Genomic DNA, 24,781 nt, shown 5'->3' with positions numbered 1-24,781 from the left:
ACACACGAGCTCACTTAATCCCTGTCTGCAGAGAAGAATGCAGAGGCGCAGAAATCTTGGGTAATGTGCCCAAAGTCGCCAGGTAATAAGGAGCACAGTTGGGGTTTGGACCCAGGCAGTCTGGCTTCAGCCCCGTCCTCAGCTGCTGTGCTGAGTGGCACGGGAAGTGGTGACGGCAGGGGCTGGCCCAGCCCGTACTCTGTGCAAATGGCCTGCGACACTACCATCAACACCAGGCAAGGCAACACGTGTGTGTCCACCAGGTGGCGCTGTGGGGCTGGGCTAGTTCCAGTCTCAGCCACCTCTGGCCTTCCCTCCAGCCTGCCCAAGGGCCCCCGCCATCGGAACTTTCTGCGGCACAGAAAGAGCAGCGGGAGTCCTGGCTGCACAGCTGTGGACCCCTCCAGGGATGAGGAAAACAGGCAGGCAAGGGCAGAGAGAAAGGAGACCCGTTCTGTTTTCCAGTCCTGAGTGTCGCTGAACAGCTGTGTGACCCTCATTACGTCCCAGCCCTCTCTGGGCCTCAGTTCCTCATCTGTAAAGTGAGGAAGGATGGCCAGATGGTCTCTAATCAAAGACTTGGTTTACCTGAACGCGCGGGGCCCTGGCTCGCTGAACCTCTGCGATGGGGGGTGGGTGGCAGGGGTGTGCGCCTGGGCCCCAGCTCTGAGCTGGACTCTGCACCTGAGGGAGGCTGGGGTTTCTGCCACTCATGTCACCACCCTCCCCACTCACCTCACTGGCTTGGAAACTTGACTCCGAAATTTTCCGAACTCTCCAGGGGCCGTCCACTCTTTTCCAGTCTGGAGGTGTGGGGAGGGAGGAGAGAGAAGGGCGGAGGCAAAGGGAAAACACGAAGGAGGGATGTGGTACGTGAGGACACCAGGGCAGAAGGAGAAAGGAGGAAAGAGGGAGGGGAGAGGAGGGGAGACGGTGAGGGCTGGGAGGGGACACGGAACCACGCAGGAAGCCACTCCCCCTCCTCAAACCCCATCCCCCAGCAGACAGCACCCACCCGTGAATCCTCAACACCAGGACCGGAGCACCCAGGACGGGTGTGGCCCGGTCCTGAGTCCTCCCAGGCTCTGTTCCTGCCCAAACCCCAACCACCCCTCTGTAAGATGGGGGGGGGGGGGGGGCGGGGATGCTGCTTCTCACGCCTCTTCCCAGACTGTCACACCAGAGCCTCCTGATGGAGGCAGGCGACCTGGCTCCTGGGGGTGGTGGGGGGGCCCAGGAGGCCGAGGGGACCCTACCTTGCCCACGCTGGCCAACAGCTGCAGGCCTGAGACCTGGTCGTCTCGGCTCAGCCAGAATTCCGCGTTGTCGTCAGCGGCAATGGCGAACTGGATCTCCCCTGGGTGTGGGGGGAGTGTCCAGGTGAGAGCGGGATGGGGGCTTGGTGCTGGGCTCCCCTCTTTGTAAAGTGGGGGGTTTCTAACCCTGGGAGACCCCATGGAGATGGAAATTTACAGGGAAGGACAAGCTAGTTTCAGACCCTGCAAATCAGGGTGTGAAGTGGCCACCTAGGGGCCTGCATGAGGCCTCACCACATCTAAACTGCCCCCCCAGATGGTGGGCTAACGGGGCCCAGCGGGCCCAGGGCAGGTGATATGCTCTGAGCCCTGTGTGAACTCAGGCAGGAAGGGGAAGGGCGGGAGCCAGGGCTGCTCACCGTCGGTGAAGGGGTGCAGGTAGCCAAAGATGCGGAGGCCGTAGTTGGTCCACTTGGGGGACACGGCCAGTTTCCTCAGGGTTGTGCGGATCTGTGCCGGGAAAGGGGAGGGAAACCATTACCCAGAAAAGGGAAGAGGGAAAAGAAGAGCTTGGTCTGCTCAGGGCTGATGGGAGGACGAGGAGGAAGTGAGGCTGGCAGGACCTGGGTGCAGGCAAGACTTCTGCTCCCATTTGCTTCTTTATCCGGATGACCTTGAACAGTGCACAACCCGCACAACTGTATGTGGTGACCCCTGGTAAACTACTGTGAGCCATAAGGAAGGCAGGGAAACTGAAGGAAGGGAAGGGAATAAGGGAGACATTGTGGGCAGAGGGAAGGTGTCCATGGGATAAAGGAAAAGAAATGAACCAAAAAATCAGCAGGGGATGATGAGGAAGACAGAAGCTGGGGGGTGGAGGGGTGAGAGCCAGGAGCGGGGCAAGAAGGGAGCAGAGAGGGGAGCGGGGAGGAGGCACTCACATGCGGGTACAGAGGGAAGTGGAGGTTCCTCCGCAGTTGCTGGATGGAGCTGCCACACCAGTCTTCAAACACGTGTAGATTGACTTGGCCCCGGAACTGTGTGGGGCAGGGACAGAGTGTGAGCGTGACATGGGGGACTGGCCCACAGGCCTGGCCAGAGCGCTCCTCACTGCCGAAGGTCACAGTCCATGTTAGTCCCTTTCCCGTCCCCGGCACCCATGGCTGCTCTGGGGAACCTCATCCCCATGGCCTCGCCCTGAGGCCTGGGTCTGTTTTTCTGGCCTTGCATGTATTCACATGCACAGACGCATGTACACGCACATGCACTCACACTCCTGGCTCTTCCTATGCAGGAAGGGGGCTGGTCTGCATCCCCCAGCGGGGGGAGTAACAGCCGGGACAGAATGGCAGGGCTGCAGAGGGACTGGAGGGAAGCGCCAGGCTGGGGGTTCAGCTGGACCTGCTCTCCCTCCCCTACCGCCTCGTAAGAGGAAAAGCCACACAGCTGCCTGGGTGAAACCTCATACATCCATGGTCTTCATGCTGCTGGCTGCCCTGGTGGGGAAGCAGCTGGCAAAGCTGCAGGAGGTCCGGGGGCCCCATCAGCAGAACAGCTCCAACAGCTCTCCCGGGAGCTCAGAGCCTCATGCTGCCTAGGCCTCTGCCAGGATGACCACCAGGTGCCTGGGGCTTTGGGGCAGCCCTGGGAAGGCAGGAGCAAGGAGGTACCTCCCTCCCCTCCTCGGCTGTGGGGCTGGTGGGCACGGGACTGAGGTTGGAGGCCTGGAGCACAGGGGCACCCCCGCCCCGGGAGGAGAGGGCAGGGCAGCAGCCTGGTGGTAGAAGGGCAGGGAGATGGAGAGGGGAGGGAGGTGGGGATATGGTCCCAAATTATCCTGACAAAGAGCTTCAGATCACCCCCCCCTCCCCAAACCCCTTCCCCAGCTTAACCTCCAGGTTGTGGGAGGTAGGCCCCAATCAGGCAACACAAACGAGACCTGCCCCTCCCCCCATCAGATATCAACATCCCAGCCGCCCTTAGGAAGACAGAGGAGGAAGGGACATCCAGACTAGAAGCCCAGATAGAAGGGCTTCAGCAAGAGCTCTGGAGGGAGGGATGGTGAGGGGAGAGAAGGGGCCAGGGAGAGTCCCTGCGCCCGGACTGCCAAGACCTGAGTGCGGCTGGCGGGTCCCCGTCCCCACATGGAGAGCCTGTCACCCCATTCCCTCAGCAACTTGGCTCTTCCCGGGACCTTGGGTAGCAGCCATAGCTCCCCGAAATATGAGTGGGGGGCTGGGATGGGTGGGAGAGAGAATGTGGGCCGGGTAGGTGGGGGGCAGGCTAGGGCCTTCTTGGAAGGAAAGAATGGGGACATTGTGCTACTTCTGGTGAAATTCCGAAGTCCCATTTACAAGACTCAGTTGTCTCCTCCAAGCAGCCTCCTCCCTGCCCTTCCCCGGAGGCTTGAGTCCACAGAAAACTGGGGGGGGGGGGGGGGGGGAGGGGGACAGGGTACACGCCCCCGAAGTCTGCTGTGCTCAGCAGGAGGCCAGAGGCCACAGGGGCTCAGGGCCAAGGGAAAGTGGAGGGAGGAAGGAGCTGGGCTGGCTGCCCCCACCTGCCCCTCCTGGCCTTGCTTTGTAGCAACGGAGGCTGAGATGCTGCGGGACACCCAGGCCGGGAGAGGACCTCCCGGGGGCTAGGCCCTGACCCAGCACAGAGCCAGCCCTCCAGCCATGCTTCACCCACCCTCGGGCTGTGGGAGAGGACGGACATGGTCCCTGAGGGACCAATGGGCACCTTCTTCCTCCCCAGGCCCTGACGGGTGACACCCCCAGGGCTGGGTCCCTCCAAGCTCTGGAGACCTTGTGTCGGGCAGGGATGTGGCTCTTGGCTTGTCAGCACCGCCCTCTGCCCTCACTCTCTCTACTGCTGAGCAGGGCTGAGGCCCAAGGAAGAGCACTGGTTACTCCCATGGCTAGAGCACGTCCATGGCCAAAGATGGATTTGAAACCTCCACTTACAAGGAGTGGACAAAATACATGTTGAACTCTCTCATTTGATTATTTTTATTTTTTGGCCACGCCACATAGCACGCAGGATCTTAGTTTTCCAACCAGGGATCAAACCCACGCCCCCTGCAGTGGGAGCAGCAGAGTCTTAACCACTGGACAGCCAGGGAAGTCCGCTGAACCCTCATTTTAGAGGTGAGAACATTGAGGCCTAGATAGGTAAACTGAGTCCCCAGGGACACACAGCAATAAACCCTGCAGAAGTGGGAGGGTGTCTGGGGGTGCAGATGCAGCCTGGTGGGTGCTCACCCAGGACGTCCACTGCCTTCCACCCACTACAGGGCCTCTGCCAGGCCTCGCTGGGCTCAGGAAGCCTCCCAGCTGGATGGAAGTATCTCCCACCACTGACTCCACACTGCCTGCAGAATTGTCTTTCAAAAGACAGATCTGATCACGCCACTCTGCCTCTTCACACCTCCTGAGTGTTCCCAGAGGCTTCCGGACAAAACCTCACCCAGCCTTCCCAGCCTCATCTCACCCCACTCCCGGTCACACCTACACCCACCCGCACACACGGCTCTGTGCCTTTGCAGATACTGTTTCCTGGTTGGAAGGCCCTTTCCTTTCTTCCCCACCCGACAAACTCCAGCTCATCCTTCAAGGCTCGTCTCCAACCTCTCTGCAGGCTTCTCCAGCTTCCCCAGGCAGAGTTACAGCTCCCTCCTCTGGGTTCCCTGCACATCTTAGTGACCTGAGTGAACAAACGTTCGGAGAAGCTAAGATGGAACCATATGTTCCTTCCTTTACTCTATAGGCACCGAGTGATGCTTGTACCAGTGATGACACAAAGACGAAAAGGGGTCCTCAGAGGAGAGGGACATGCAGACAAACGAGCCACCTGTGCCAGGGCTACTGCAGAGGCTGAGATGCAACGGGCGGGCAGGTGGGGTGGGCAGGTCCACTTCTAGGAGGGGTGAGCAGCCCAGCACCCATGTGAGCATAGACCACGCTGCTGTCCAGCCAGATTCATGCTCTTGAGACCAGCACACGCAGCTGGACCACGTGACCTCCTCCCAGCAGGACAACGAGGTCAGCAGTTCCCACACACTGGACTCCAGTTCAGAGTTTCTAGCGCCCGAGCTACTCTTGATTCCTGTTCACACCTGCCCCTTGAGGGAGCTCCTCCGGGAATCAAGGGGCGCCCGGACCCATGAGGATAAGAGGTGGCTCTGGATTTGGAGGAAAGGGCCAGAGGCCCCTCTGGTGAAGTCCTAATGGAGGAAATTATCCCCATTTGAACTGCGATGTCACCTGTATCTCCCCACGGTGACAATGTGTATGATGGTAGCGGTTCAGGGCCCTGAAAAAAGGCAAGTCTGATCCGCACAGGAATCTGTGCACAAACGTTCACAGCAACATGATTCCCAAGAACCGAAAAACAGAAACAACCCAAATACTCATCTATCGAGGATAATAAAACATGGTCCATCCACACAGCGGAAGATTATTCAGCAAGAAAAAGGAACGAAGTTCTGATACACATGCTGCCATGTGGATGGGCCCTGAAAACATAATGCCAAGTGAGCGAAGCCAGACACAAAAGGCCACAGAGAGTGTGATTCCCTGGATATGAAGTGTCCAGAACAGGCAGATCCAGAGACAGAGAGCAGATTACTGTTTGCTGGGGCTGGGGGCTGGGGGGAGTGAGGGGTGATAGCTAACAGGTAAGGGTTTCCTTAGTGTTGAGGAAATATTCTAAACTGAAAGTGATGGATGTGGGACTTCCCTGGCGGTGCAGTGGTTAAGAATCCGCCTCCCAATGCAGGGGACACGGGTTCAATCCCTGATCTGGGAAGATCCCACACACTGCTGCAACTAAGCCCATACACCACAACTACTGAGCCTGTGCTCTAGAGCCCACGAGCCACAACTACTGAGCCTGTGTGCCACAACTACTGAGCCTGTGTGCCACAACTACTGAAGCCCAGGTGCCTAGAGCCCATGCTCCACAACAAGAGAAGCCACTGCAATGAGAAGCCCGCGCACCACAACGAAGAGTAGCCCCCGCTCACCACAACTAGAGAAAGCCCACACACAGCAACGAAGACTCATTGCAGCCAATAAATAAGTAAATAAATACATTTTATTTATTTATTTATTTTTAAAAAAGTGATGGATGCACAACTCTATGAATATACTAAAAGCTACTGAATTGTACACATTAAATGGGTGAATTATATGGTATATGAAGTATATTTCAATAAAACTGTTAGAGGAAAAAGGTGGGGTAGAGCCTGAGAAGGGGAGTCAGGGTCCCAGCCCTCCCCTTAGGAGAGAGACGTCGCCTCATCCAGCCCACATGACATCACCCACAGACTCTGACTTGCTTTGATCTGATCCTGTATTTACCAAATTTCTTCCCTAATTACTTTGGTTTTCTGGGGAGAGCACCCTGAGCAGCAGACAGTGTCTGGTCAGCGGACCATATACTGACTGGTAAGCAAATAAACTGGCACTGAGGTTTGTTAATTAGTGGGGTTTGCTAGTCAGTGTCTTATGATTTGGGCTGACAGGGACAAGTTTTAGAGAGTGGTTACCCCATGATGTCCAGCCCGCCAGCCATCCACTCCCTGTCTAACAGGCCATGGAATGACTAAGCCTGCTTCGCCTGAGAGCTACTGCAGGCCTCGGAGTCCCTGAGCTGCCGGCCGACGGCTGGGGCGGGGAGGGGACGGTCAAGGGAGAGACCATGGTCACCCGTCCGTGTTCTGTCCATGCTCAGCCGCAGGGCAGGGCTGCAGCAGCTACGCCACCTTGGGGTAGTGACTGAGTCAACCCCTCTGGAGCCATCGCCAGGAAAGGAGTGACAACTGTACAACCTGAAAGCCCCCCACAGCTAGCAGATGTCCAATAAAGGACATACGTCCTTCACCTTCCTGCGCTTCCTGCTGAAACCGTATGTCAAAAGGCAGCAGACAGGTAAGGAGAGGGGAACCGAGGTCCCCGTGACGCGCTGCAGGAGGGGGCACCACTGCAGCTGGGCGACTGCATGTGTTAGTTATTTCATCCTTCAGGGCCTAATTATCCTTGTTGGTTAGAGAAGAAGACTGGATTGGTGATTCCCTGAATATCCATGAAGATTTAATGAGGATCTTATAAGCCACTTTTTTTCTTTTTGTTTTTTTCTTTTGTAGTTATAAACTTTCAAAATAATTGGTTCATTAAGAAAAATGACCCAGGGACTTCTCTGGCGGTCCAGTGGTTAGGACTCTGTGCTTCCACTGCAGGAGGCCCTGGTTGGGGAACTAAGATCCCGCATGCTGTGCAGCACGGCCATAAATAAATAAATAATCCAACTGCACTCAAAGCAGAGGAGGCTGGACCAACAGTTTTCACAACACTCTCTCCAGGTGGGGTGGGGCCTAATGACCTGATGATGTCACCTGGTACAGGTGTGCTGGTGTTGTAATCCATCCTCAGGATTTAAACAGAGGCAATTTCACGATGTAGATAACCTATCATCGTATTTCCCACGACATGGCCTCCTTCACTCCCGCCCCACAGCAAATGGGTGGACTGGAAATAAAGTCACCTAGGCCGAAGAGATCAACCTGTGACAGGTGTGGGCGAAGATGACGGGCTGGCCGATACCGCCCAGCCAAGAAAGGCCTGGACTGGTTGCATGATCCGAAACCCAAATGTAAAATGTTCACCCCAAAGCGCCACGCCGCTCTGGGGTCCCTGCACAAGCATTCACTCAAGGTAACCTTGTGCGTGTAATTAACCTCCTAAGCCTCCGTTTCTTCACCAAAAGAGAAAGAGTCTGTCCAATCCTATGTAAATAAAAGGTATGATGATGGTTATAATAACTTTCATTCACACGTTAAACCGTTTCCTATAAAAATTTTCTAAAGCAGAGTTTCCTAGTGTAGGTCCCTTAGAACACTGGTTTCATAGAGTATTAATGTTTCATGGAAAAAGGCAGTTCGGGAGGCAGATGAGTTTGGTACATGCTTAGCTAAACCAAGTCAGGACTCAGAACCGTTCGTGTGCTTATGCGTATTTCCAGGAAGTGGATGGCTATAGACTTTAAACCGTACTTAACAATGGATTCCTTTCTGCCTGGAAGATCGTATGGGACTTTATGGTCCAAGAAAGACAGTTTGGGAAGCCGAATTTTACAACTGGGGGTTGGCATGGACATGAAAGTCTTGCGGCTTTCCTGAGCTTTGCTTTTCTCACCCATAAAATGAAGCTATTGTGCTATCCTACAGGGTCATAAAGCTGACGGGATTATGCACAAAGCCCAGCACACAGCAGGCCCCCTGCAAATGTTAGTGCTTCCCTAAAGGAAGAAAATTCAACGAGCCTGGGACACTTAAATTTTTTTCTTCAAATTAGATTAAAAATTTTAATAATAATCACTAGGAGAAAATTTTCTGTGGTCTCTGGAATTATCTATAAACACAGTTTTTTAATCCTCTCCAAGAGCAGCCTCACCTCTGACAGCCAGGGGACCGGCTTATTCCACTGCAGGTAGCTGCTGTTCCTGCCTCCACCATGCACAGGGTCCTGGTCCTGTCGCAACAGAAAAGAATGAGCTCGGTGGGAATATTAGGGTGACAACAGGATTGGGGCCCCCTGAAAGCGCCTGTGGGGAAGGAGAGGGTCAGGAGACACAGCCCTGCCGTCGGAGGCTTATTAACTTACGGACGCTCCCATTTCTGGTTCACACTATATCCCTCAGGGATACACCTCCAATGTACACTCCTGAGATGCTTCTACTTTCCTGACTTTTCTCAGTCTTCCCATATGGAAAAACTTTTTTTCTAATTAGACTAGGCTCTCCTGAGGGCAGGGACCTTGCCTCCCTCTTCCTCTACATCCTCCCAGCGTGCTGACCAGATCTGGGACTCATTTGTCCTAACAAGTAGGAGCCTCTTTGGGACACCCCAACTCTTTCCTACCTGCAGGTCCACGGGTTCAGTTTGGCTCTGGTCCAGCCTTGAAGATCCATGTCTGTCCTAGGCTCTGAGGCTCAACCCTAGGGCTCCAGGCTGAATTGAACCTGAGGTTCCCTAATCCCCACCCACAGCTGCTTCTTGGGACCGTGAGCCCAAGAAACACTATAGAGGAAACGCTCCATTACAAATCTGCCCCCTCCAGCTACCTGCAAGGAGGTGGGGTCTGGCTACTACATCATCTCTGACTTTTAGCAGCAAGCATCTGAGATCATCACTAAAGTACTAGCCCAGTCCTCATCCTGGCAAGAGGTGCTGGTCCTGCCTCCAGCCCTCTGCTGCTCTTGGAGCTGGAGGCCACGTGCCTGGAAAGCTCAGACACGGGCATCTTGAACTATGTGACAAGGCTTTGAGGAGGGCAGGATGGACAACTCCACCCACGCAGCTGGAAGATCCTGTGAGGCCAGCCTGCCATCCAGGGACTCTTTCTGGTCTGCCTCTCCTAACACAGGAAGTGGAGGACGCCCTTAAGGCTATATGGGCAGGGGGAGCTGAGGACCCACGTTAACATACCTTGAGGCCCAGCCTCTGGGGACGGTAGAACTGGAGATTTGGATCCACAGCCGGAATGTTCCTGCTGGATAGAGCCTTGGCCAGCTCTCTCCAGCTGCCGTACCCTGAGCAAGGGGAAGAAGAAGAGAGGAACGAGGTCAGCACGGCCTGAAGACCTAAATCCGAGAGATTCAGGGCGGGATGACAGAGGTAATCGTGTACCTTCTGCAGCTCCTCAGCCCTCTTCATGGGGTGGGTGTGAAGTGGGGGTGGGGGTGCAGGGAGACAGTTACAACCTCAGCCAAGGTCAACATGGCAGAGAGTGAGGACAGGAGCTCATCTCCTGTTAGGATCTGCTGTTTTTCCTAAGTCAGGGGAGGAGCCAGACCAGGTGAAAACGGAGCTTTGTCCTGCCACGGTCACCACCACAGGCTGCCTATCGAGGCCAATTTTGCCCAGAAGCCACAGTGGGGAAGTGGCCGTGCCAGGCGGTAGAGCTAAGCTTTCCCCTCACAACCTCCCAGGCTCAGGGAGCCAGCAGGGCTGTCCACAGGGTACACACTCAAGACCCCCAGTGGATGCCCGAGACCACATAGTACCGAACCCCATGCATACGATGTGTTTTCCTATCCATACCTATGATTGAGTTTAATTTACACATGAGTCACAGTGAGAGATTAATAAGGTTAACTAAAAAGAAAATAGAACAATTATAACAATATGCTGTAATAAAAGTTATGTGAGTGGGTCTCAAAATATTTTATTGTACAAATTGAATGCCTTCTTCATCTTAACTGAGCACTTATCATTCACTGTGGCTGTAACTTTTGCAGTTTGAGGTGACAGCAAAACAGCACAAATTTCTTTTCCCTTCTTCACAATTTAAGGAACAGAAGATTGCTCTTGCCATAGATCTTAGCAACCTTAGCATATAATTCTTTTTTCTTTCATTATTAAGTTTCACCTTTTCACTTAGAAGCAGCACCTATGGTTTCTCTTTGGCAAATGTGTATTTCCAGCATCATTGCTCTTGCACTTTGGGGACAGTATTAAGTAAGATAAGGGCCACCTGAACACAAGCACTGCAAGCCAAGACAGTCCAACTGATAACCGAGATGGCTATGAGGTGACTAATGGCAGGACGTGCTGGAGAAAGGGGGTGATTCACGTCCTGGGCAAGACGGAGAGGGACAGCTCGAGATTTCATCACATTGAGCAGAACGGTACACAATTGAAAACTTATGAATTGTCGACTTCTGGAATTTCCCATTTAATATTTTCAGACTGTGGTTGACCTTGGGTAATAAGAACCACAGAAAGTGAAATCACAGATTGGGGGGACCGCTGTAGTGACAAGGCTAAGGCTAGAATCCAAGGGTTCAGACGGAACCCACTGGGCTGCAAGAGTACAGAAAGCTCTCCAACAGCTTCATCAAGATGCTCCCAGGACACTGAGGAGGGCGCTGCCCACTATGAGCCAAGAGCTGCCCGTTGGCAGAAGCATCCTTGGACCCCTACGTGAGCACCAAGAGACACAGCCAGCCAACCAGACACAGAGGAAAGGGCACAACCCAGAAATATGGGCCACAGAAGGCGGACATCAGCACTTTGCCCGAGTGTGTGTGAATGACTCTAGGAGGGGGGTTGGAACATGGGGTGCGACGGGGTGGGGGGGCTTTTCTTTACCAAGTTACGTTCTGGGTGGCCCCTCAGGGTTTACTCTGCAGCTCACAGGCATGATTTCATCTGAGCCTTGTAGAATCTCGGGAGATGGGCCAGGTCTGATTACCCCCACTTCACAGATGGGGAAAGAGAAGCCCAAGGCTGAAGGTCACAGAGTCTACTGTTTCGAAGCCGGCATTGGAACAGAGAGCCTGTCTGTCTCTTCCCACCTACATTTCCTCCTGTAGATGCTGCCAGGTGTGGACTTGGAGGAGTCCTGGGGGCAGATGTGCCTGCTGGGGATCTGTGCCCCTGGGTGTCTGTGCAGACATTAACCGTCTGCTCATGTTATGTTTATCGGGGCTGCTGCAGGTTTATCCCACTGCCATCAAGGTCTCTGCTGTTTCCATGGCTGGCCAGCTGGCAGGCAGAAACACGTTTAGAATAGTTCAACGCAGAGAGATGTTCTGGGGTAGCAGGATTCTGGGGCCAGAGAAGTGAGGTGAAGATAGGGGAAGGAGGGAGGCAGAAAGAGAAAGAATGTTCCCAGACCTGGCCCTACCTTCCTCCATGAGCTCAGGGGACAGCCCCTTGTTCCTCCGCTAACGCGGCTCAGACACTGCTAAGGAAGGAGCCCCATCCCTGCCCAGGACCCGCGCGTTGTGGGTTAGTGTTGGGGTAGGGGAGCAGTCGGGGGCCCGGGCGACAAGTGGGTCGCACCGCGGGAGGGGAGGGCAGGAATTGCCTTGCTTCTGCGTTGGAACAACTGGTCACCTCTTCCTTGACTTTGCTCTGTGGCTGAAAACGACCTACTTGTAGACAAGGTTGTGAGGATATAACACTAAAAATACAATTTGCTGCGTCCGTGGCAGTTCCGGTGTGTCTCCCAGGCACACTCTTTCCCACACACTAGTTTTCAGTTCCAGCCAAATCCTTGACTCCTGGACGTCACACCTAACGTGAGACAAGTCACCGCAAGGTCAATGGACTCTCAGCGTGGTCTTCACCATGCCGTGTCCTTGCACTTGCTGGGAAGTGACAAGGAACACTCCTGGGCCAAACTTTGCACGGGCTCCTCTGAGCACACTTTTCCACCAGGCCTTGTCCTTGGGCCTGCCCAGCCCAGTTTTTAGGAAGAATCCTGTTAAGTCTATTTACAGAACCCTCCCACCCTTGATACCTGAACCCGATCAGGCTGTGAGGATCCCACTAGGGCTGGCAAGAATCCCCCACCCTGATGTCTCCTCCTGGTAATTTTCCATCCACTGACCCCTCTCTCTGCTTGTGGGCTGTAAATCCCTGGCTGCCTTTGGAACTGCGCTCAGCCCTATACTCTTTCCCACACTGTGACAGTACTGAATTAAATCTGTCCATCACCTTTAATTTGTGCCTCGCTTTCTCTTTAAAAGAGGGTAAGAGGCGGCTCTCCCGGTGAACAAGGACAAATCCACAGAAGGGAGCGGAGGTCAGTGGTTAAACCTAACCAGGCCCTGCCCAGGTTCCAGGTGTGTCTGGATGGCTTTGAAATTACTTGGAATGAGACAGTCAGCAGCCCAGCCTTTAGCAATTCAAGGAGCAGGAAACACCCTTTGCAGACTTCACAGTATGGAAAAGACAAGAAGGTTTTGGAGTCAGGAAGATCTCCATGGATGGCTCCCATTATAAACGGTGACCGCTTAAGCAAGTAATTGAACCTCTTTGGCTCTGGTTTCTTCCTCTGCTAGTGGAGATAAGACCCTTGCCTCACAGGACTGCCATGGGGATTAAACGGTGTGCGTCAGACCTGGTGTGCTGTCGGACACAATTAGCACTCCTTCCCCTAACAATGTCTGGGTTTGGGGCTTTCGACTTGGGCGTCAGAAGATGTAAGTTACAGGGACTTCTCTGGTGGCACAGTGGTTAAGATTCCATGCTCCTAATGCAGGGAGCCTGGGTTTGGTCCCTGGTCAGGGAACTAGATCCCACATGCAGGCCGCAGCTAAGGGTTCACACGCTGCAATTAAGCAGCCCTTAAGCTGCAACTAAGACCCAGCACAACCAAATAAATTAAAAAAAAAAAAAAAAGATGTGAATTCCAGCCCCTTAAGAATTGTGTAAACCGGAAACAGCCAGTAGCCATCTCTCTCCTCTCTGTGAGCACCTCCTCTTTGCTGCCCAAGCTGCTCTCTGAGCCCCTCCCATCACCCACTCCCCACCTACCCTCCGTTAATATTCACTGAGCCTATAGTAGGCGTCAAGTACAGTGTGGGACTTTTCCTCTGTGTTAACCCTGCCCGCGGTACCCTGGCCCTGCTTAGCCCCCCGGGGGATCCAGAAGCTAAAGAATGTGCTGATTTAACTACTGACACTTGTCACCTGCCCTCGGGTAAGTGAACTCCTGCTCCTGGCCAGAGCGCCAGCTGCCAGGGCCCGTTTCTCCTACAACAGGTGTCACATTTGTGCCAGGAGACAGACACCCCGATCTCAGGTGACAGATAAAGCATCACCACGGGCCTCACATTCTGCCCTCACAAAGCTGGGCTATCAAATTCACCATCAGCCGGAACTCTGCCAACACCCCTCCTCTGTGCAGTGGGGACTCTTCAAAGGCCTGGAGAGCATCTCTCTGGCTCTTTGGTGAAAATACAGCATATATACAGCCCTTGGTGCTTTTTTTTTTTTTTTTTTTAATTATTATTTTTTGGGGGGTACACCAAGTTCAATCATCTGTTTTTATACACATATCCCCGTATTCCCTCCCTTCCTTGACTCCCCCCACCTCGAGTCCCCCCCACCCTCCCCGCCCCAGTCCTCTAAGGCATCTTCCATCCTCGAGTTGGACTCCCTTTGTTATACAACAACGTCCCACTGACTATCTATTTTACAGTTGGTAGTATATATATGTCTGTGCTACTCTCTCGCTTCGTCTCAGTTTCCCCTTCACCCCCCGCCCCCTCCCATACCTCGAGTTCTCCAGTCCTTGGTGCTTTTTTTAAAAAAACTCTCACACATCATTTCCCTGCATCCTCACCACCTCCCTGTGAACTGCTGTCATCTTCTTTGGAGATGGGGGAACAGAGGCGTGAAGTCACGCAGTGAATAAGATAACCCAGGTAAAGGACTCAGCGCCTGGGACACTGCAAGCAGTTAACACACTGCAGCTCATTATCTTACGACCGGTCACAGCTTTGCAGATCCGAAACTTGCATTCATTTCTCCTGATCTCTGGTCTGATCCTCTTGTTGATGGGTCACGTGGTCCCCAGGGACATTCACATGAAGAGGAAAGGCAGCCCCTGGACACTCAGACAGATTGTGATTGGATAGACTGCGAAGTTTCAGCTGATGGATTGGACATGGGAAGAAGAATCAAGAATAGTTCAGGATTTCTGCCCTGGCAACTGGAAGGCTGGAGTTGCCGTTACTGTGGTGGGGACGACGGGTGTCAGAGGAGAGGTGGAGCTGAGAGGAAAGCCCTAGAGAGAAGCAGAGGCATGCGGGGGTGGGGTGGGGGTGGGGGTGCAATGAACATGGCATTTCTGAAGCTCCATCTCCAGCCTGGGCAGGGTTCTGCTGGAAAGCGCTCCCACCTGTCCTGAGCTAAGATGCACTTTGCAAGAGTGGAAGGCCTGCACCACCCTCGACGACCGTAGGAAGGTGGGGTTCAAGGATGAGCCGGGAGGGCTGGTCCCACAGGCTCCACAGGTGTAAAGGACCCAAAGACCCGGGGTGAATGTAGATGATTTGCTAAGAAGCTCAGCATCTGTAGAGAGAAAAGGTGATGAACCCCAGAGGAGCTAAGCAGAGACGGAGCCCCTGTCCCACTAGAGAACAGCAGGTTCTCCAGGAACAGAAGGTTGCGACATCCGGGCACGGTTCCACAAAGGCCAGGAACCAGCACTGAGTCCTGGGACGAAAAAGCAAGACCAGCTCTGACCTTGGAGTGTACCCGAGGGCCAGTCATGTGGGCTCCGCGGAGCAAAGCTGCCGTGGCTGGACGCCAGCAGGGGCCTGGACGCCACCAGAAACCCGAGGTGGCAAACAGCCAGGGATGGAGCCAGGGACTGTCACCCGGGAGAGCGTCTCTGAGGCAAACCCCAATCTCCGACGGCAAAGACGTGGCCTTTCCTTTCCAGCCGTGATGCCCCAGGGAAAGTGATGCAAGAGGAGCTATGATTAATGTAACCTTAACATTTACCTGTCAGGCAGATACTCATATTTATAGTAAATGAAATATAGGTGATTTTATTTAGTACAGCAACCCTACAGGAAAACAAGGCTTAGAGGATAAAAGCCTCACTGAGAGTCATGGAGATAGGAAATGACAGAGGATTTGAACCCTGTGTCCTGAATTCCATGCCTCTCTACTGAATACACTTGAGAACCTGGTCCAGTTCTGCCACCACCATCTTCATCACCTGGTGTCAGGCACGCGTTAGTCACCGGCCCATCCCACCCGATGACCTCCTTCTCACCTGCCCACACCCCTACACACCCCACGGACTAGCTCCCCACTCCCTCTACTTTGGCCAATAACACCTCCCCACATAAGCCAAAGAACAGCAAGAGGGTGCGTGGAGACACAAACACCCCCAAACAGCGGGGTAACCGGACAGAAAGCACCTGTGCATACGCCTGCTGCCCTCGCCCTGGTCTCCGGCCCTCATCCTTCTTGACACAAGGGCAAGCTGTGCAGCCGCTGGTCTGGAGCAGGTCAGCCCCGGGGAGGGTTCTGAGTGTGGGTCCAGCTCTGTGTCACGCGCCCTCGGAGCACAGGTGCGGGGCGGAGGGGGTGCGGGGTGGGAGATGGGGGGGTCCCGAGGTCTCCCCAGCCCCTCTTCGGTTGGATGAGCAGAGATACAGGGAGGGCTGCGAAGAGCCTCCTCCCCGCGCTGCCCCTCGGCTGCCGTGCTCAGAGCAGAGTGGCCGGCTGCCCCCAGCTCTCTGCCAGGCCAGCCCTGAGGTGCTGTGGGGCCGTGGCCGCGGCAGGGCAGGCCGGGGCTCACCAGCGAGACGCAAGGGACCGTCCCTACCTCCCTGCCGGGTGCTAACTAAGGGGGCCCAAAGGGGGACATCGGAGCTGTGCCAGGGACGTGCTTGTGCGCTTCCGGCCTGCTGCCCATGTCCTGCTCACCCGGACTACCAGACCCGGGCATGAGACTAAGGGGGTGCATGAGGCCTCACCCGGCTCCACTCTATAACTCCCCACCCCCCGAGCCACGGGTTGACCGCAGAGGCCCCCAAAGGTCTGGCCAGGCCCCAAGGTACCTCCAGGATATCATCATCATCACCACCACTGTGACAGCGAACAAAACAAATCCCACAACATTTCAGGCCCCACGTACTCGTCCAGGTCACGACAGGACAGTCACAGCCACAAACAGAATTCTGTCCACGGGGAATTCTGACGAAGACCCTGGATGAAATGGGATGGTTTCAAGAAAATCTAGAGGTAACACGGTCCAGGAGTTCTGAAACTGGTCCGCACACACTGAAGAGGTGCTTTAATCCTTGGGTGCACCTGGACAAGGACCACCTTGGATCAGACTGTCTTGTCCAGTCGTCCCTCTGGACTGGGACACAGACAAGCTTCCGAACGTGGAGAAGCAGTGGGGCGAGTCTTTGCCCTCTTGGGGTCTTTCAAAGAGGAAGTTCAGTGGTGCTCAAGGGTAAGCAATGACAGGTTGGAAAGAGTGAATGCATGAACCAATGAACCAACCAATCCCCAGGCATTAATTGAGCACCTGTTGTATACTCAGAGCTCTGCTAACTGCTGTGATGGGGAGAAAGGTACAGAGACACTCGGCCCCATCCCCTCCTGGCGCAGCTGGGGTGGACATCGTGGAAAATGAAGGGATCGACGTGTCTACGGCCTCGTGTGTGTGCTCTGGACTCACGCCATGCCCCACATGGGGTGCACACAAGCCAGGCCTGCTTTAGGCAACAGGCAGCCGCCCATCAGGCTGCCGGGCTCACTGGATACTGATGGTGTGATACTGTGATGATTTTCCAGACGTGCACGAACCTCAGACAAAGTGCTCTGCAAACATTTTCTGGGATCAGAGAACTGGTCTCCAGGACCTCAGAGTTCAAGAGAAGCAACACAGGCAGAAGAAAACCCTGGTTGCGGAAGATGGCCCTGCCAGCAGAAAGGTCACCAGGACCCACCTGAAGACCTGACGTGGCCACGGAAGCTCTGGGACGTGGAGCCACAGTGGACGACGGCCCGGCAGCTGGTCAAAGCCCCTGCTCTTTCTCCCACTCCTTTCCAGGTGGAAGGAAGGCACAGTGGAGGCCCGAGGTCCCAGAACTCTCTTTCCCGAATGGATGGAGGTGGGAGGGGTACTTTCCATAGTCATAGTTCCCAGAGGATTGTCAGGGACAGAAAGTCTTATAGGAAGAAAGAGCAGGAACCAGAAGGAAAAACTGAATGCTGGGAAAAAGACTAGGGGAGGGGAGAGCGGAGTTTGGGGAACGTGTCTTTAAAAAAGAAGAGAGAGTCACCCAGCCAACTAACGAGAGACAGGAGGGATGAGTGGGAAACGTGAGACAGCAAAGTTAACTACGAAGACCGTAGGGAGACCACAGTGAGATGCTGGCGGGGACCAGGGAGGGCGGCAGCACTGCTCACAGAGCCCCCGTCCACCCATTAGCCCGCCCCACCCAGCAGCAGGTTGGCACCCTGTGCACGTTACAAGGTGACCTGCACCGTCATAGTAACATGCGGGCACTTGCCCAGGCTGGCGTGTGCTAAGCACTCAACATGCATTGTCTTGTTTAATTTTCATACAACCCTTTCAGGATGGTGTTAATATTCCTCCCATTTTACAGGTGAGAAAACGGAAGCCCTGGGCAGTTAGGAGGGTACAATCTGCTCAAGACCTCACAACCTCTAGAAAATAAGGCTGGGATTCTCAAACCTGGGTCATCTGACGGTTATTTGTTTATTTATTTATTTAGCCGTTCCACACAGCTTGCAGGATCTTAGTTTCCTGACCAGGGATTGAACCCAGCCCCCTCCGGTGGAAGCGCAGAGGCTTAACCACTGGACCGCCAGGGAAGTCCCATCGTCCGACTCATTTGAAAAAAAAAAATTTCTTAACAAGTATCTAATACAGACCCTTTTGTTTGTTGAGTGAGGAAACAATGGAACCCAAAGGAAGCAGGAAGAGAGGGGTACCCCGAGGCCAAGAGAGTTTTCTAGCGCACACAGGGACCAGGTTTGGGCCCTGGAGCCACTGACCCCCAGGCCCTTCTCCCCTGATGTCTCCTCTTAGAACAATACACTCTTTCAAGCATTCTGCTGAACGCTTCTCTCTTCTCCATCAGCCCTGAGAACAAGAAAGATTCAGGATCTCACCTGAAGGCTGGTGAGGTCTGATGGAGCTGACTTGCCAAAGCCAAGCTGAGGGTGTTGCAACCTGTCCTGGGGAAGGAGGGCCAAGCACGGGACAGGCAGGCACGGCCAGCAGTAGCTCTGGTCTCCAACTGAGGACCTGAGGGCTGCATTCCTCCTGCCCCAAAATATCACACTAGCAGAAGCTCAAGGGCAAGACCACACCTGGGATGGAGGCCGGCGTCCTGTATTAGCCCCCAGCCCTGAGTCAGCCTCCCACCAGATCCATCCATCCAACGCCTTAATGTCAGAGCTCTCTCATATTTTCATCCCAATCCTATGAGTCATGTCCATTTTGCTGACAGGGACACAGAGACCCACAGACAAGTTAACAGACTTGTCTACCGTCAAAGGGGAGCCGGGGGTAAGGTCAAGGCTAGAGCTGAGGGCCCGAGACTCAGAGCATCATGGCGCCGTGCTCAGCCGTGGGTTCAGGGGGCTACAGGGAGCCTGGCTGGGGGAGGACCCTGCTGAACTCAGCCTAGAAGAGGGTTGAAAACTAGCACCATGCTGGCAGGAACTAGGTCTTATTACATTCCCACTGTGTAAATCAGCTGGAATTAGAACCACCATTCTACTTCCTGTCTCTACGAATCTGACTGCTAGACACCTCATGTAAGTAGAATCATACAATATTTGGCCTTTGAGTCTGGCTTCTTTCACCTAATGTTTTCAAGGTTCATCTATGTGGTAGCATGTGCCAGAATTTCCTTCGCTTCTAAGGCTGAACCACACCCCATCACATGGATGGACCACATCATTCTGTTTCTCCGTTCATCTGTTGATGGACACGTGGGTCGTTTCTACCTTTGGCTACTGTGAATAACAACTGTGAACGTGGGCGGGCAAGTGTCTGTTCAGATCCTCGTTTCCTCTTCTTTTGGGAGGGTGCTCTCTTTTAAACTGCTAAGAATCTGTCCATTCTTCCAGAGACAGGCCAGGGGTGGGGATGGGGGGTGGTCAGTGGTAGAGACACGGTGGGAAACCTCGTGTTTGCTTGAGGATACAGGCAGTCTGCGGACCATGGGTGTGAGCAGGGTGGAGCCTCCTAGCCGGCAAGTTAGGAGGGAGAGCAGACCTTCTGCAGGTGCCCAGGGCAGGGCCCCCCGTGCAGACGACAATGTCCCAGTCCACCAGCCTGTGTGGAAATGAGCAGTTTCAACATCCCAGCTTCAGAGAGAGGCTCAGTTACCTGGGCCCCTAGGAACTCCAGTCCAGTGCCAATACTGGTCCACAAACTGGGGGTTACCCGTCCTCAAGGAGATAGGTACAGAAGCTTAGAGTAAGCATTGGGAACCTTTGGGGTGCAAGCTGACATTTCTATAATATCCACATAGGCTTTAAAAAATTCTGTCATTTGAATGCTTTGCAGTTCTTTAACTTCTCTTAGGCAAATATAGAGAAAAAATAACTACATAAATATTAACATCAGATAATTAACTAATTAATATAATGTTAACAACAACATAGGTTCGTTTATAGAAGAATTCTCATTTGAAGTGCCTGCATGGTTTCTGCCTTCTTTTATTTCTTACTCAAACTGTCCAAAATGAAGCTCTTACCGCAACACCAAACACTGAACTCAGAAGTTCAATACTAAAATGATTGGAGGCCTGGCTGAAAATTAAGCAAGGACAGCGGAGTGTAGATCATTTTGGATGTCTTGAACTCCCACGGTGAGTCGCATGGGCTGCAATCTGCATACTGGTAACGTGTCGCATGACCACACCGGTGACAGGTTGAGAGCCAAAATCAAGAAGTAGACAAACTGGCCCTTTGCTCAAGACAGTTTGTTGAGTTAGCATCAGGGGCCAGCCTGCCTGTCTTCCTTCCTTTCCCTCTCTTCCTTCCTAATTTGGACGAGAGGCAATTTGGGGAAAGACGACAGCATGTCTCACAGAATCAGAGAGAAGCACACAGCCAGGTTCCAGAAAGGCCAAGAACCAGGGCAGTGATGGAAACCTCAGCAGCTGGCCAGTGATGCTCCAAACAGCCACGTGTCTCTGCTCGGAATACAAATTCCCAGGAGAGAGTCCGAGTGGTGTCAGCTTGGGCCGGGTGTCCCTACGGTGGCGAAGAGGGGTGTGCTGTGGGCAGTGGGGGTGAGACCCCTGCAGCCCCACTAGAAGAACAGGTGGAGGGACGGAGCAGTCTCTTCATGGGGATTTTCTGAGTCTTCCACATGAAAATAGCTTAACTCAACAATTGACCGTTATTCCTAAAACAAAAGTGGGACTTGTCTGACAGTCCTATTTTTAAAGCAGGGGCACATAAAATGCAGATGCAGATGAAAGTATGAAAGACACAGACACATGGAGTTGGTTCCATAATACTTAAAAGACTTCACAGAATATGGGGAAGATCAGAGAGTTGATCATCTGAATATCCGCAGGAAAAGTAAGTTCCAGACTCATGCAGACACACGATGTTCAAAACATAGCTCTTGGAGGGTTTCCCTGGTAGCACAGTGGTTAAGAACCCGCCTGCCAACGCAGGGGACACAAGTTCGATTCCTGGTCCGGGAAGATCCCACATGCCATGGAGCAACTAAGCCCGTGAGCCACAACTAATGAGCCCACGTGCCGCACCTACTGAAGCCCTCTTGCCTAGAGCCCGTGCTTTGCAACAAGAGAAACCACTGCAATGAGAAGCCCACACACTGCAATGAAGAGTAGCCCCCACTCACCTCAACTAGAGAAAGCCTGCACGCATTAATGAAGACCCAATACAGCCAATAAATAAAAATAAAATAAATTAATTAAAAAACACACACACACACAGTTCTTAGGAAGAGAGGTAAAACCATCATCTGTCAGAGCTTTTGAAAGTAACACTCCATCAATTCATTTTAACTTTGGTTAAAAAAAAACAGAAAATGTAAGTACTGCAGCTGCGGGGAGCTTAAAATCATCACTGCAGCCCCCCACGTTCTACATAATAGAAAACTGACGGTGTGAACACCAAGGTCACCATCTGATGTCACAAAGCAAGTTAGAGGCAGAGCCGGCACCAGAACCCAGGTCGCCTCTCTTCCGGATCAGGATCTTCCGTCCAGGACTAACCTGTCTGCCCCCTGTGATAAGCCTGGTGCCAGACGTACAGCCGGATCGGGGTGGTGACAGCACTCTGTGGTCTGTAATCCTAAGACTGAGTGCAGCCCCTCTTGAGGAGTGGGCCGTGGTCTAAAGCGACCGAGGTATTTGAGAACCTGCTTGTTTGGGTCCAGACCAGTTCTTGATGCAGAAGCTGTGAGTGTATAAAGGCAGGCCGTGCAGCTCTTCAGAAGCAGAGCTGTGCCGCACGCACCTCCAGCCCCCGCAGCCACAGCTTTGAACAGGAACATGATCCGTGTCCTCTGCGACGAGACGGTGGAGCAGAAGGACTTGGGCTCACCTCCTCCCGGGAAAACGCCAAAGGCACAACTAACTGCTGAACACATCGACAAAAAGGACTGGAACTGAGAACACCATAATTCAAAAAGACACATGCACTCCCATGTTCATGGCAGCACTACTTACAATAGCCAGGACATGGAAGCAACCTAAATGCCTACCAACAGATACATGGATAAAGAAGATGTGGCACATATATACAATGGAATAGTACTCAGCTATAAAAAGGAACGAAATTGGGACATTTGTAGAGATATGGATGGACCTAGAGACTGTCATCGTGTGAAGTGAGTCAGAAAGAGAAAAACAAACATCGTATATTAACACATAGATGCAGAATATAGAAAAATGGTACAAATCAACTGGTTTGCAAGGCAGAAACAGAGACACAGATGTAGAGAACAAACATATGGACACCAAGTAGGGAAAGCGGGGGCGGGGAGGGGTGGAATTGGGAGGTTGGGATTGCCATATATACACTACTAATAAGAAAAAATATATAAAATTGTACACTTTAAATATATGCAATTTATTGTATGTCAATTGCATCTCAATAAAAGTTCTTAAAGAAGAAAATAAAAGTTCTGAAAGAAAAAAAAAGAAAAGGACTAGAACCTACCAAAAAAGATGTTCTACATCCAAAAACAAAGCCACAGTGAGACGGTAGGAGGGGCACTTTTGCAACATAATCAAATCCCATACCCACTGGGTGGGTGACCCACAAACTGGAAGCTTTAGTTTTAAATATTCAACTCCAGTAAAGCAACATCTGCATTTAAAATAAGCTTGGCATAGGGGCTTCCCTGGTGGTCCAGTGGGTAATACTCTGCGCTCCCAATGCAGGGGGCCAGGATTTGATCCCTGGTTGGGAACTAGATCCCACATGTATGCTACAACTAAGAGTCTGCATGCCACAATGAAGAACACTTGTGCTGCAACTAAGACCCAGCACAGCCAGATAAATAAATATTTAAGAATTTAAAAAATAAAATAAAATAAGCTTATAATGTATAACACTCAAATGTTTATTCAAACTTATTCTTGTAGGGTGTGCTTTCCAGGACAGTAAGTCTCCCACATACGAACGAGTTCTGTTCCGAGAGCGCTTCATAAGTCCAACTTGTTCGTAAGTGCAACAAAGCTAGCCTAGGTACCCAACCAACACAATCAGCTATACAGTACTGTACTGTAATAGGTTTGTAATATTTTTCACACAAATAATACAGAAAAAACAAACACAAAAAATAAAGAAAACATTTAAAATCTTACAGTACAGTATGTTGAAAAGTACAGTAAAACAGGACAACAGCTGGCATACAGGGGCTGGCATCAAGTGAACAGACGTGAAGAGTTACTGACTGGAGGAGGGAGAGGAGGTGGGAGATGGCAGAGCTGAAAGATCGTCGGCAACAGGAGACGGAGGGCAAGCTGCAATTTCACTCATGCCTGATGCTGATGGCACAGGTTCTAGTTCCTTGCTGGATTCAATTCTATCTATAAAGATACTGTACTACTGTACTCTATACAGTACTGTGCAGTGAAGTACACAAAAACACAACCACTTGTACAGGATGCACGCATGTGAGACACGTGAACTAATTTATATGATTGGACATGAGAATGCACTTTCATATCTTTGAAAGTTCTCAACTTAAAGGTTTGTATGTAGGGGACTTACTGTATGTGATCTAAAAAGTGGTTGAAGTAAATTTCAAAAGAAAGCTACTTTAAGGAACAAATCCAACTGCACTAGATATGCTTGTAAATGAACTTATGGCATTAAAAAAATGAAGACGTTCAATGAAGGACTAACGATTTCACTGAAATAACTTTTATTGTTTTTACCATAGTTTGTCCTCTAATCACCTTTATTAAAAAATATTTAACTGACATATACAGAAACAGCCACAAGCACATTAAATACCCCTTTGCCAGGCTATTTATCAACACTCTACATGGAGGGAAAAAATACCCTTTTCTCTGGGTTAACAATCACTTTTTAAAATAAATGAACAGGGCTTCCCTGGTGGCACAGTGGTTAAGAATCCACCTGCCAATGCAGGGGACATAGGTTTGAGCCCTGGCCATGAAGATCCCACATGCCGAGGAGCAACTAAGCCTGTGTGCCACAACTACTGAGCCTGCACTCTAGAGCCGGCGAGTCACAGCTACTGAGCCTGTGTGCTGCAACTACTGAAGCCCGAGCACCTAGAGCCCATGCTCCCCAACAAGAGAAGCCACCACAATGAGAAACCCATGCACTGTAATGAAGGGTAGCCTCCACTCTCCACAACTACAGAAAGCCCACACACAGCAACGAAGACCCAACGCAGCCAATACAAAATAAATTAATTAATTTTTAAAAAGTCAAAATCTTAAGAAAATAAAATAAATGAACAAATGTAAGCATACTTGAGAATAGAGAGGAATTTAGGTTCGGTGGGAAAAAAGTCAAGCAGGACCACCAGCGGTCAGCTCGGTTGATGGTTTGTTTTGTTTTTGTTTTCATAAATTTATTTATTTATTGGCTGCATTGGGTCTTCGTTGCTGTACACAGGCTTTCTCTAGTTGCAGCAAGTGGGGGCCTACTCTCTATTGTGGTGCACAGGCTCCTCATTGCAGTGGCTTCT

General features: G+C 52.2%; 1 protein-coding gene across 1 annotated transcript in view; it reads right to left on the bottom strand.

Moving 5' to 3' along the window:
- B4GALNT3 (beta-1,4-N-acetyl-galactosaminyltransferase 3) overlaps positions 1-24,781 on the bottom strand; it is a 93,477-nt gene that overhangs the window by 14,469 nt on the left and 54,227 nt on the right. Inside the window, exons 2-7 of the mRNA XM_057700991.1 lie at positions 9,745-9,848; positions 8,711-8,788; positions 2,198-2,293; positions 1,676-1,766; positions 1,257-1,357; positions 736-803 (exon numbers count right to left, since the gene is read on the bottom strand). Of these exons, the coding sequence (XP_057556974.1) occupies positions 736-803; positions 1,257-1,357; positions 1,676-1,766; positions 2,198-2,293; positions 8,711-8,788; positions 9,745-9,848 (538 nt within the window). The remainder of the gene's footprint in view (positions 1-735; positions 804-1,256; positions 1,358-1,675; positions 1,767-2,197; positions 2,294-8,710; positions 8,789-9,744; positions 9,849-24,781) is intronic.

The sequence above is a fragment of the Hippopotamus amphibius genome, chromosome 12 (genome assembly GCF_030028045.1).
Source record: "Hippopotamus amphibius kiboko isolate mHipAmp2 chromosome 12, mHipAmp2.hap2, whole genome shotgun sequence".
Lineage (NCBI taxonomy): Eukaryota > Metazoa > Chordata > Mammalia > Artiodactyla > Hippopotamidae > Hippopotamus > Hippopotamus amphibius.
The sequence above is the reverse complement of the archived record's forward strand: the minus strand, read 5'-3'. Positions and strand labels throughout refer to the sequence as shown.